The 14,032-nt window shown below is 38.5% G+C and overlaps 1 protein-coding gene and 3 pseudogenes across 7 annotated transcripts in view; 1 reads left to right on the top strand and 3 right to left on the bottom strand.

The window, feature by feature from the left end:
* Positions 1 to 14,032, top strand: part of MSH4 (mutS homolog 4) — an 84,749-nt gene that overhangs the window by 60,002 nt on the left and 10,715 nt on the right. For 4 of the 7 annotated variants that reach the window (XM_072834092.1, XM_072834093.1, XM_072834095.1 and 1 more), the window contains exons 18-19: positions 7,092 to 7,266; positions 8,655 to 8,743. In XM_072834092.1, coding sequence (XP_072690193.1) covers positions 7,092 to 7,266; positions 8,655 to 8,743 — 264 coding nt within the window. Of the gene's footprint in view, positions 1 to 4,708; positions 4,846 to 7,091; positions 7,267 to 8,654; positions 8,744 to 14,032 lie in introns of those variants that run through there. The other 3 variants (XR_012034835.1, XR_012034836.1, XM_072834094.1) reach the window with 3 other exon arrangements.
* On the bottom strand, positions 1,090 to 2,826 carry LOC140637703 (endoplasmic reticulum membrane-associated RNA degradation protein pseudogene; annotated as a pseudogene).
* On the bottom strand, positions 3,120 to 4,569 carry LOC140637704 (endoplasmic reticulum membrane-associated RNA degradation protein pseudogene; annotated as a pseudogene).
* Positions 5,706 to 5,945, bottom strand: LOC140637705 (reactive oxygen species modulator 1 pseudogene; annotated as a pseudogene).

Genomic DNA, 14,032 nt, shown 5'->3' on the forward strand with positions numbered 1-14,032 from the left:
CACCCGGGCTGCCCTATTACTTCATTTCTGATGGAAGCAGGAACAGCTAGTATGATAGTCATGATGTAGACAAAGGAGAAAATCAAGAAACAATATCAAAACCAATCATTTAGCTTTAATATAATCAAATTAAAGAGCAAAACATGAAAACATTTCAATAATTGTCTCCATGGATAATAACATTGACTATGATGTCACAACATGAAGTGAAACACTAGGCATCTGAGGTCACTTTATAGAAAATTTATTTTACTTATCCAACTAAGATTTCATTTCTTTAAGGAAAACAAATCTTTCACAAATCAAGTAAAACAGACTATGATTTTTGCTCTATTTTATTAAGCTAATTTGTAAAATATCTTTTTAGATGATCACTCAAAATATATACAGGTATGAAAAAACTTAAAAATATTTTTTCCATATTTGAAGTACCTTGAAATATCCCTTAGATGATGATCTTTACATTAAATGACAGTACATAATGATTTATTATAGAGAATGAGAAAAATCTTACTTATACTTGAAAGGTATATGATAAATCAAAAGTAATGTTGAGATAACATTAGTCTTTGTAAAATACTGAATCTATGTCAGTCGATCAGAATTTCTCATAGAAATAAGATACATGTATTACTTGTTAGGGTTAAGAGCTAATTAGTATATGCAGTGGTTAATTTTGTATGTCAACCTGACTGGACTACAGAGTACTGGACATTTTGTCACGCAGTGTTTTGAGTTTATCTGTAAGGGTTTCTGAATGAGATTTGTATTTGAACTGGTAGACAGAGTAAAGCAGATTGCTTGGTAAATATCAATTTTTATTTCCTCTGTTCCATTACAGCTCCAACATAAGGAGGGTTAAGAGTAGTTAATCCTATAAATCATTTAAATTAGAGTCCAGTGGAGACACTGTAAAAGGACATGTCCCAGGAGCAGAAACATGACATATGGGATTTGGGGTCTACACTTGGATGAGAGAAGGCTGCATTACAGGGAAAGAAGCTCAGTGTTCTCTGTTTTTACCAAGGAGTTTAGTTTAAAAGGGGGTGGTAGTGGCAAAGGAGTGGATGGAACGTGCTAGAATATCTGTCATCCCACAGCGCCATCCTTTTCCTTTATGGTTTCCTTGGTACTGTTCTCTGACAGCAGAGAAGCAAGAAATACACATGATGAATGCCCTTCCTTGGAGGGCTGTGGGCTAAAACCTGCCAGGGAGGTTTGGAAGGTAGAGAAGAGGCCATGATTCACTGTGTGAGGCCTAGTGCATAGACAGACCTGGGGTCCAGGACAGCCTCAAAGGGGATCCTGAGAGCTGTTGGCTTTGCTGCTGCCACCTGAGACAGCAGAGGCTTTCCAGATGTTCCAGACAATTCCAGGGGACCAGTGAGCTCTTCAGAATCTCAGACTTTGGCTCTCCGAGCTGGACTGGGGCAGCTGCACCCCTGACCCTTACTCCCTCAGTTCTCCCTGCTCCTGCACATAACCCTCCATACCCAGACACATGCCCGGTCTCCTGCTTTCCTGAATACCCACTGACCAGCAATCCTGCTGCCTGGCACCTGTTGACCCACCATACCTTCCAGGAGCTGCTTCTTCTCAACTCTATCCCATGGGATCTAGATCACCCAACCTTATTCTCAGCTCCAGGGATGAGGCCAGATTCGCCCAAGCTCTCTCTCTGTGCCCCAGTGGTGGCTCAGGAGTGGATGCCTACCCAGCTTGGCTAGTGAGTGAGTACAGGAGGCAGGGTCTTGACCACAGTGACAGTTTTCAAGAGTTTTTTGGGTGACATCTGGGTGAAAAGTTCCCCCTCCTATGGACACTATATAATAATGGAGGGATCAAACTTCTGTGGCCAGTTGATTCCAGGAGGGAACCCACCCTGAGGTTCATACAAACTCAGGAACAGCACGTGAGAAGGCCACAAAGAGATGGAACTTCATCTTTCATCAGTCAGACCTTGGAATCCACCCAGCCTTTGGACTTTTAATTTCCTTGTTGGTAAAGCCTATTTGGGCTTCGGTTTTGGATGTAGCCCAAAGCATCTTGACTTATTAAGTATTTTCATAAGACTCCCTTATTTGTGGATTCCTTTTTTTTTTTTTTTTGAGATTTTATTTATTTATTCATGAGAGACACACAGAGAGAGGCAGAGAGAGACCCAGGCGGCGGGAGAAGCAGGCTTCCCGAGAGGAGCCTGATACGGAAATCCATCCCAGGACTCTGGGATCACTCCCTGAGCCAAAAGCAGACATTCAACCACTGAGCCACCCAGACATCCCATACTTGTGGATTTCTTGACTAAATATATTCACATTTGTTTCTTCTCAGTAAAAGTCAGATTTTAAACAGGGCTGTACATGTAAGATTGATAGTTTTGTTCCACTTGTTCTTCTGCTGGCTGGTGTAAGCTATCACGTTCCCCCTGTAATGTAAAAGCTTTAAGAATTTGATACCCATAAGTATTTTTTCCATGAACTACATGAATGTTGACCAATTCCAGTGCAATCAGCAATAAAATTGGGTAAAGCACAGGAGACAGAAGCTTATTACTACTTCCTTTGCCTGGAGCACAACCCCCTTTCTACCCACTGCTGGTGTCTCAGCTCCACAGAGGCAGCAAGCTGGCTGCACATGTGGGTGCAGTGTGTGCTGATGTTTTGAAGCCCAGTGAGAACTTGGAGAATGGTTCTGATCTGAGACAGAACAAAGTTGGGACGGGGGTGCCACAGAATTGGCAGATCACCTGGGGCCACTTCTCAGCGGGAAGACTGTCCAGGTCACTGACAACACAATGATTCTCATATGGTGATACAGCTCATACATGATATTTGTAATTAAAGAGCCACAGGCATTTGTTTCAGAATTACTTTCTAATTTGGTTGCTTCCTCAGCTTCTTCAGGCAAAGGCAGGAGGGCCAAACTCTAATGATGCCTTCTCACAGATAAGCATGTTTTTTTTTTTTTTTTCAAAGATTTTATTTATTTATTCATGAGAGACACAGAAGACAGAGAGAGGCAGAGACATAGGCAGAAGGAAAAGCAGGCTCCATGCAGGGAGTCCGACGTGGGACCCGATCCTGGGATTCCAGGATCACACCCTGGACCGAAGGCAGGCGCTAAACTGCTGAGCCACCCAGGCATCCCTCAGCATGTTTTTTTGGCTAAGAAACTGGATGGAAGAGACCACTGTAGTCTTCTGCAAAACCAACCAATTGTTTTATCACTGCTTTTTCCTTAAACATTATTAATAGATCTTCGTCAATTAATCTGAGTAAAAGTACAATGGAAAATGCAAGCAATTGATTTATTGCTTCTTTTGGAAATTTGGGTAAGTTGATTTTCCCATGGCTTAAATGATCTCTTCTATGGGGACCCTCCTCAATGGTTCAGGGAATCCCAAAGAAATTCCATTGCAGGCTCTCCAAGGAAAAGAGGAATTTGATTGATTTTTACCATCATTCAAGTGTTTTGCCAATATTTCCTCACAGGTGGTATAAAGAGCTGTTGACTAGCAGTCAGAAGTCTTGTGGACATTTGTTAATGGCAAAAACTCTCCTAAGTCCCATCTCTAGCTGTGTCAATAACAACATGCACCGTCGGCAAACCTGTGTGACTTGGCTTGATTAATGCAACTTCTCAGTATGGCTACATGATTTTAAATATAAGAGTGTATTTCTTCATCACTTCTTTTAACATTGAAAGTACCTCAGAAGTAATGTCAGACAAAATAGCCAAAAGGTTTGTAAGAGCTATGAAAGGTCGGTATGCCAATGGAAATTTAGTTTGTTGCAAGTAACTCTTCAGCTGACCCAATCCCACTGTCAACAGTATCATCACTGAACAGTAGTTCGAAGGGATTTCTTGATGGGATGCAAACCCATGCCATAAGATGTTATGTAGGTTGAGTCCACATAGAGATCCAATGAAGACTTTTCTACCACAGACTGCCCGAAGACCCGAGCAAGCTGCTTAGATGCAAACAGATCTCTTAAAAGAAGAAAGGGGCATCCCTGGAATACCTGAGTGGCTCAGTCACTTGAGCATCTGACGTGATTTTGGCTCAGGTCTGATCTCAGGGTCCTGGAATAGAGCCCTGCATGGGGCTCCTCACTCAGCGGGGAGTCTGCTGCTTGGAATTCTCTCCCTTCTCCTCTGCTGCTACTATGCCCCCTCCCCCATGGCATGCGCGCGCTCGCGCTCTCTCTCTCTCTCTCTCTCTCAAAAAAGCAGTAAATAAAAGAAAGGGCATTCCTTGCCATTCAGAAAAAATGTATCACCCAAAGCCTGTTCTCAACATGCTGTCAGTTTCATTAAGCTAAGAGAAATAGCAGGAGATTGAAGACTTTCCAAAGCATCAAATATTTCAAGAAATAATTCTGCAAAAGCTTTCCACTACAGCCATGGTGTATATTGAATTTCAAACTGCCCCTTGGTCAGAGATAACAAATGTGAGTGGACCAGCTTTACACACAGGGCCCAGCAGCCTCAGGCTTTCCCTGTAATGCAGACCCTGGCCTGATCCTATATAAATCCCAGAGTCTGTGATTGTCTTCCAGCATACTTCATCCCTCTGAGTTACAATGCTATTGGTATCACAATTTTCTCTGACTTCAAACTTGAGTTGACATATCATGTCATAGACTGAGGGAGAAAGACAAGTGGTAATAGGATCCTCTGTTAGCATACTGTGTATCATGAATTTCAGCCTGGAACTTGGGAAGTAAGGGAGGAACTGGTCCCTGGAACAATGTGGGGTCGGGGCAGTGCCAAGAAGAAGGAGGGCAAGGGATACATCATTGGAGTCAAAGTCAGATGCCTATCTTCTCTAGTCGTCCATGAGAGGTAAGGCCAACCTGCCTCTGCGGGGACGCCTACACAGTCACAGTGGAGGACCAGGAATGGTGGCCTCGAGCCCACATCAGGGCATGCCTTCAATCACACCGCCAGGGCCGCCTTGCTAGAAGAGTGTGGCCAATGCTGCACCTCCTCTAGCCCCTACCACAGTGGGCCTGGGCAGACTAGGAGTGTGCTCGCGTGTGCATAGGCACCCTGGCTCACATCTGCTCTATGTCCATGACTTCCAGCTCCTCTATTCCTATCAGTTTTGAGTGGGGCCCAGGTGAATAGCTGAACAGAATGGAAAGGCTGACCATCTTGGGAGTTAGAGGATTACTTCTTGACTGCCTTCAGTCGAGAATCATTTTTCCTGCCTTTGGACTAGAGTTGAAATGTCAGCTCTTTCTGGATCTTGAGCCTGCCAGCATTAGGACCAAAACTATACCATTTGCTCTTCTGGTTCTGAGGCCTTTAGACTCAGACTGGAATGACAGCATCGGCTCTCCTGGGGCTCTTGCTGATTGTAGACCTGGGGATTCTTCACTCCATAATCATATGAGCCAATTCCTAATAGTAAATCAATCAATCTCTCTCTTTCTCTACACACACACACACACACACACACACACCCTATTCTGTTTCCCTGGAAAAGCCTGACTATTACAGATTTTGGTATTGAGAGTGGTTCTAAAGCAACAAAATTTTAAGGATGAATTTTCTGAATCAAATCTGGGATTTCTGGAATTGACTCTCTAGTCCGATTAGATTTATTTTATTTTTATTATTTTACTCAGACTTGTTTTATTATAGTGCATGGTCTGGGACTGGTGGGAAAGGGTAGATATAGTAGAAAACCATGGCCCTGATTAGTATTGGATGTCCATCCTAATGGCCATGAATATGCTAATGGTGCCACCACTCTGTATCATGTTTTTTCTGATGCCACCCATCGGCTCCCAATCTCACATTTCAATCCTGAGACAGGAAAAGGTACTGAAGAGCATGCAAGCTTCCATGCCCACTGCACAGCCCATCATAAAGCCCATCTTCATGCGGTTGAAGCACCTTGGCTGGGACTGTCAGTAGGTCCCCACAGCCACCGGCATCCTCTTAGCTAGTGTTTGGGTCTCTGCACCGTGGTGCCCCCACTTCACCTCTAATCTGATTAAAGATACTGATGACTCTATTTCTGGTAGTAAAGAGTAATAGTTGGTTTGACACAAATTTTGAAGATATTAATGTTATTATGAACATGGTCCTTAGCTTCTAAATGGTTTACTGAATTTCTAAATATTTTCCTGTTGCTTTATAAATTTGATTTTATATTCCTGTTTATTAAGTAGTTTTTTCATTTTTCTGTCCTATACATCTTGCCACCCACCTTACATAACATCAGCTATTTGCCAGCCCAAATATTTTCTTTTTAATATCTTAACATTTTATTTTTCCACTTATCACATATTTATAATTTTTCCTGGTAATATATCAAAACATAATCAATTATTCGTATCTCTGTCTAGTTTAGTAGCTCAGGACTGGAAACCATGTGCTGGTCATAAGTCACTTGAACCATCTGCATCAATGTCACCTAAAATACTTCTGGAAAATATAGTTTCCTGAGACTCCACATTACAACTACTGATTGAGAATTCTGGGGTGGGGGGGGTGGGGAGTGGGGGGGATAAGTACCAAGAATTTGCATCTTTAACAAGCTCCTCAGGGGATTACTAAAGTTTAAGAATCATTGTCCTAAACATTATTCTCAGTCTTTTCTTTTTTCCTTCTAAGTACCTAACCCAAACACAAAGCAAATATAAAAAATAAAAACCTTTGTGATTCGAATACTTAAGACAAACCATTGATTGTACTTTCTAAAAAATAGTTATATGATGGGAAGCTACTTTTAAACTAAAGATTTTTTAAAAGTTGAAAGAAATGTTATGATTTTGTTTGTAGATTACTTTTCTAATAAATGATTACCTTAACAGCTTTATTTCTGGTAAGCCTCAACTTTTGATATTTTTTTAGGATTTTATTTTTAACTTTATTCTCTTTCCTGTAATGTATCATATATGTGATGTGTAAACATAATAAACATGTTTCTTTCATTGAATATAAATTTGCAAACATTTGAGATGAATTGACCATTATTAGTTTCATTCCTACACCTCTGCCAAGCTACTTGAAAAATCAAACAAAGTTTTTTTCTAGTTCATTTAAAAAATACTGACATTCATTGTTATATATTCTAGGCATTTACACTGTTTGCTACGCATTTCCTGGAACTATGTCATATAGAGGCCCTGTATCCTAATGTAGAAAACATGCATTTTGAAGTTCAGCATGTAAAAGACACTTCAAGAAATAAAGAAGCAATCTTGTATACCTACAAACTTTGTAAGGGACTCACAGAAGAGAAAAATTACGGTATTGCATATAGAAATTATGTAATAACTATTGAAACTCTACATATTCTCATAATTCTTCTCCCCTTTACTTGGCTATCAAGCTAAGCAACTTTTCCTGTCATTCTTTTCAGTGTTTATGCTATAAGACTGTATTTTCTGTGTCAAGCTCACATTTTATGCATAAGCTGATATTTAAACTTATATTAATCAATACTTATGTAGAATTACAACACATGAAAGTCCCAGAAGTATTAGTTTCTATTCTTAGAAAAATATAATTTAGCTTATATTTGCAAGTTACAAATAAATTGGAAATTGTATATTTCTTACACACTTTTCAATAACATCTGTTTTCTTCAGATGCAGGGAACTACATAATCTAAAGTCTTAAAAGGGACTGTATTATCAAACCATATATGATACTTGTAAACTTGATTAGATATTTTCTATCTAAATCATTATGTGACATGTATAAAATCTCACTGATTCAGAAAATTTTTAAATGATCTATAAATATAAAGTTCCTAAAATTATTTTAGCTATAAATGTGACCTTTGTGAGGGGGGAAGGAAGCATCTTTAATTTGCTATTTGAGATAAGAAATCAACTGCATAACTTAGTTGTATCAGATATTTAATTTTTATAAACTTTAATTTCATCTATTAAATGGGGATAATTTTCATATATGTAGGGCTTTTGAGGATTAAATGAATTATTAAATATAAACTGCTTAACGTAGTACCTAGCAATTAATAACTTCTCAATAAATGTGTTAGTATTGTTTCTACTGCCTCTAAAGTAGTGCATGGAATAAACTGTTAGCACACAGTAGAAAGCCTATGTGGCATTTATATAATAAAATTAAGCTTAGGGAACATGAGGATACTAGATAGTACTTGGAATTTTCATGAAGAGTAGTCATCTACAGTTATATCTTGTGAGAAATCTCTCTCTTAGTGATCTGTTAGTCAGGTGAATGTTCACCGTAGGGTTATTTCTATGACTAGGGTTATCTCCCCTCCCTTGGAAAGTTCATATCCTTTGATCTTTTATTAACCAACTGCATTTGTAGTTGCAATTTCGTTGTTATTATTTAGTTTTCTAATTACCCCTTTTCTTTTCCCTGTCATGTTTTCCCTACCGTCTCAGAGGTATGTTGAGAGGTAATTGATATTCTAATTTGTCATGTCTTAGGCAACTAATTAAATCTTATAATTAGTAAATTGTATTGTATATTCTATATTTAGTCATCTAGAACTTTGGAAAGCTTAATTTTGAGAATTGTTAAGTAGTTTGGAAATGCCTGTATAATAGAAGTTTAAATCTGTGAAGAAAATATTATTACTGCTTAAAATAAACATAATACCTGCAATAGCAACATTGAAGCCCCATTGTATATAATTTTAGGATTAAAAGCTGCAGAGGTGTCATCACTCCCACCATCAATTGTCTTGGATGCCAAAGAGATCACAGCTCAAATTACCAGACAAATTTTGGTAAGAAACTTTTGAGCAATAAGAATTGGTTTTCCTATTCAAGAAAATACTTTTAATGTACATTTTTATAGTGGTGTTGTATCTAAGTGTATAATAATATTGGTAATTAAAACATTTAAAATAAAAACCTAATTTTAAATAAGACAAATCTTTTTTTATTTTGCACAACCTTTTTGGTTTGGTTTATTTCAACCTTTCCCAACAAATTTAACTAATAAGATAATAGACAAAAGTTAAACAGTTCAGTTCCTATAGTACTTATAGTTAACACTAACTTTATGATGAGAAAATAAAGCAGTATAAAGTAAGTATTAAAATTCACAGGGTGCCTGGGTGGCTCAGTCAGCTAAGTGTCTGACTCTTGATTTTGGCTCAGGTCATGGTCATGAGATCAAGAGTTTTTAAAAACTCTTATCCATAATTTCTCTTTCTTCAGTCTCATTGTTCGTGTATAGAAATGGCACTGATTTCTGGGCGTTGATTTTGTATCCTGCCACACTGCCGAATTGCTGTATGAGTTCTAGCAATTTTGGGGTGGAGTCTTTTGGGTTTTCTATGTACAGTATCATGTCATCTGCAAAGAGGGAGAGTTTGACTTCTTCTTTGCCAATTTGAATGCCTTTTATTTCTTTTTGTTGCCTAATTGCTGAGGCTAGGACTTCTTGTACTATGTTGAATAGCAGTGGTGAGAGTGGACATCCCTGTCGTGTTCCTGATCTCAGGGGAAAGGCTCTCAGTGTTTCCCCATTGAGAATGATATTTGCTGTGGGCTTTTCGTAGATGGCTTTTAAGATGCTGAGGAATGTTCCCTCTATCCCTATACTCTGAAGAGTTTTGATCAGGAATGGATGCTGTAGTTTGTCAAATGCTTCCTCTGCATCTATTGAGAGGATCATATGGTTCTTGTTTTTTCTCTCGTTGATATGATCAATCATGTTGATTGCTTACGAGTGTTGAACCAGCCTTGCATCCCGGGGATAAATCCCACTTGGTCATGGTGAATAATCTTCTTAATGTACTGTTGGATCCTATTGGCTAGTATCTTGGAAGAATTAATATTGTGAAAATGTCAATGTTACCCAGGGCAATTTACACATTTAATACAATCCCTATCAAAATACCATGGACTTTCTTCAGAGAGTTGGGACAAATCATCTTAAAATTTGTGTGGAATCAGAAAAGACCCTGTATAGCCAGGGGAATATTAAAAAAGAAAACCATAGCTGGGGCATCACAATGCCAGATTTCAGGTTGTACTATAAAGCTGTGGTCATCAAGACAGTGTGGTCCTGGCACAAAAACAGACACATAGATCAATGGAACAGAATAGAGAATCCAGAAGTGGACCCTCAACTTTATGGCCAACTAATATTCGATAAAGCAGGAAAGACTATCCACTGGAAAAAAGACGGTCTCTTCAATAAATGGTGCTGGGAAAATTGGACAGCCACGTGCAGAAGAATGAAACTAGACCATTCCCTACACCAGACACAAAGATAAACTCAAAATGGATGAAATATCTAAATGTGAGACAAGAATTCATCAAAATCCTAGAGGAGAACACAGGCAACACCCTTTTGGAGCTTGGCCACAGCAACTTCTTGCAGGATACATCCATGAAGGCAAGGGAAACAAAAGCAAAAATGAATCATTGGGACTTCATCAAGATAAAAAGCTTCTGCACAGCAAAAAAAACCACTCAACAAAACTTAAAGACAACCTGCAGAATGGGAGAAGATATTTGAAAATAACCTATCAGGTAAAGGGCTAGTATCCAAGATCTATAAAGAACTTTTTAAACTCAACAGCAAAGAAACAAACAATCCAATCATGAAAGGGGCAAAAGACATGAATAGAAATTTCACAGAGGAAGACATAGACATCGCCAAGAAGCACATGAGAAAATGCTCCACATCACTGGCCACCAGGGAAATACAAATCAAAACCACAATGAGATCCCACCTCACACCAGTGAGAATGGTGACAATTAACAAGACAGGAAACCACAAATGTTGGAGAGGATGTGGAGAAAGGGGAACCCTCTTGCACTGTTGGTGGGAATGTGAACTGGTGCAGCCACTCTGGAAAACTGTGTGGAGGTTCCTCAAAGAGTTAAAAATAGACCTGCCCTACGACCCAGCAATTGCACTGCTGGGGATTTACCCCAAAGATACAGATGCAGTGAAATGCCGGGACACCTGCACCCCAATGTTTCTAGCAGCAATGCCCACAATAGCCAAACTGTGGAAGGGGCCTTGGTGTCCATCAAAAGATGAATGGATAAAGATGTGGTATACAATGGAATATTCCTCAGCCATTAGAAATGACAAGTACCCACTATTTGCTTCGATGTGGATAGAACTGGAGGGTATTATGCTGAGTGAAATAAGTCAATCGGAGAAGGACCAACATTATATGGTCTCATTCATTTGGGGAATATAAAAATTAGTGAAAGGGAATAAAGGGGAAAGGAGAGAGAATGAATGAAAATATCAGTGAGGGTGACAAAACATGAGAGACACCTAACTCTGGGAAATGAACAAGGGGTAGTGGAAAGGGAGGTGGGTGGGGTGTTGGGGTGACTGGGTGTAGGCACTAAGGGGGGCACTTGGTGGGATGAGCACTGGGTGTTATGCTATATGTTGGCAAATTTAACTCCAATAAAAAAATTTAAAAAAACCTCTTATCCATTATCATATATAAGCCTCATGACTCTCCGTGAAGCAGTTAGGTCTTTATAATATAATATTAATAATAAAGCTGTGTTTTTTTACTCACATTTTTATAGCTGAGGTTCACAGAGGTTAAGTGTTAGGAAGCAGTAGATTCAACACTGAACTCAAATCTATTGACTCAAAATTTGGAAACCTTTTTTCTTAATATCAGGTTGCTTTATGTTTTAAGAATGCGTGTGTTTAGTAAACTAAGGTAGGTGCATTAGGAGATCTTCTTCAGTAGTAACAGTTGCCTTTGTTTTTGCTCTTTCTTAACCTGCTTTCAATTTTTATTGTATCCCTTCAGTCTCTTGAGCTCCTGGACTGACTTTATGACTTGACTTGCCTAATCCGCCATTCGAATCCTTTTAATCCTTTAATTTTGGCAGTGTTGTGCTTTACCTAGTTCCTCAGACTTCATCTTGCCAAATTCAAATTATGACAAGCCTTCTCCAGTTGCTTTCTAGGCTTTAGCTTTCCTAATAATGATTCTCAAAATATATTCAAGGCAAGTAACTTGATCTACTGCAAATTCATATATTCTACCTTTAGTCAAATATTTTATTGGATAATTTTCCCCCTTTTATTGATCTGTATAGTTCCTTTACCTCAACTCTTTCAGAACATTTCTACTCTTCCTAAACTCTCAATGTCCTCACTCTCTATAGAAAATTCACTTCCTATACTTTTTGAGAGGCTTGAGGTTATCTTGATGAATCCTTGAACTTTTGGTCCTTAAAAACTCTATTTTGGAATTTCTGTTTTTCACTCAGTTTTCTTCCTTTCTATCTCAGAGGAAGAGATTACCTTTCAACTTATTTGAGGTTAAGTTTTCTACCTTCTTTCTTTCCATATCCAATAAAATATAACGTCATCCAGTTTCTTTTCTCTCTTTTTAAAAATATTTTATTTTTTAAATAACCTCTACACAACAACATGGGGTTGGAACTCACAACACTGAGAGCAAGAGTCAGGTGTCCTACTGACTGAGCCATCCGGATGTCCCATTTTTTTTTAAAGATTTTTTTTTTTTTTTTTTAAGGATTTCTCTGTATTGAATGTGGGGCTTGAGCTTACATCCCTGAGATCAAGAGTCAGGATATGCTCCACTAACTGAGCCAGCCAGGCACCCCTTGTTCCCATTCTTCTTTTTGCATCCTTATTTTTTGTTCACTGGCTTTTATTTTTCTAATGAATATGCTTAGGTTTTTTCCTAAGAAATCCTTCTTTATTATTTTACTTCGCAAAAGATACGTCTCTGCTTTTTACTGCCAACTTCTTAAGAGTAATAACTACTTGCTTCTTCCATATTCCACTTGCAAACTAGATCTCTTGTTATCACACCAATGAAACTTTGTAAAATACCAATTAATAATAAACTCTTAAGGCCTTTTTTTCCCACTTCTTATCTTCCTTGGTCTCTCTGTGATATTTGATACTGCCCCTCCTTTCCTTTTAATAATTCTTCCCTGTCTTGGCTACTGTGGAATTGTCCTTTCCTGGATGTCTTCATTTTCCTACCTCTAAATACCCCTTTTTTCTTTCTTCACCAGTGCTTTTTTTTTTTTTTTCCCAAAATTTTAATTAAATTCTAGTTAATTCGTACCGTGCAATATTGGTTTCAGGAGTAGAATTCAGTGATTCATCATTATATACAATACCCAGTGCTCATCATAATAAGCACCTTCCTAATACCCATCACCCATCTAACCCACCCCCCTCCATCTCACTCCATCAACTGTCAGTTTGTACTCTATTGTGAAGAATCTCTTATGGTTTTTCTTCTCTTTCTCACTTTTTTTTTACTCCCTCCTGTATACTCCTCTGATTTGTTTGTTCAATTCCACGTATAAGTGAAATCATATGATATTTGTCTTTCTCTGGCTGACTTATTTTGCTTAGCATAATGCACTCTAGTTCCATACATTCATCCATCCATCCATCTTGCAAATGGCAAGACTTCATTCTTGGCTGAGTAATATTCCATTGTATATATATATACAACCTCTTCTTTATACATTCATCAATCAATGACACTTGGGCTCTTTTCATAATTTGGCTATTGTTGATATTGCTGCTATAAAAATTGGGCCGCATGTAGCCCTTTGAATGTGTATTTTTGTATCCTTTGGGTAAATACCTAGTAGTGCAATTGTTGGTTTGAAGGGTAGTTCTATTTCCTACTTTTTGAGTATCCTTCATACTGTTTTCCAGAGTGGTGACACATTACCAGTTTGCATTCCTGCAAACAGTAGAGGAGGGCTCCCCTTTCTCTGTATCCTTGTCAGCACCTCTTGCTTCTTGTGTGTTAATTTTTGCCATTCTGACAAATGTGATATGGAATCTCTCATAGCGGTTTTCATTTGTATTTCTCTGGTAATGAGTGATGTTGGGCATCTTTTCATGTGTCTGTTAGCCATCTGGATGTCTTCTTTGGAGAAATATCTATTTATGTCTTCTGCCCATTTCTTAACTGGTTTATTTGTTTTTTAGGTGGTGAGTTTAATAAGTTCTTTATAGATTTTGGATACTAACCCATTATTAGATATGTCATTGGCAAATATCTTCTCATTCT

Source organism: Canis lupus, chromosome 8, assembly GCF_048164855.1.
Source record: "Canis lupus baileyi chromosome 8, mCanLup2.hap1, whole genome shotgun sequence".
Lineage (NCBI taxonomy): Eukaryota > Metazoa > Chordata > Mammalia > Carnivora > Canidae > Canis > Canis lupus.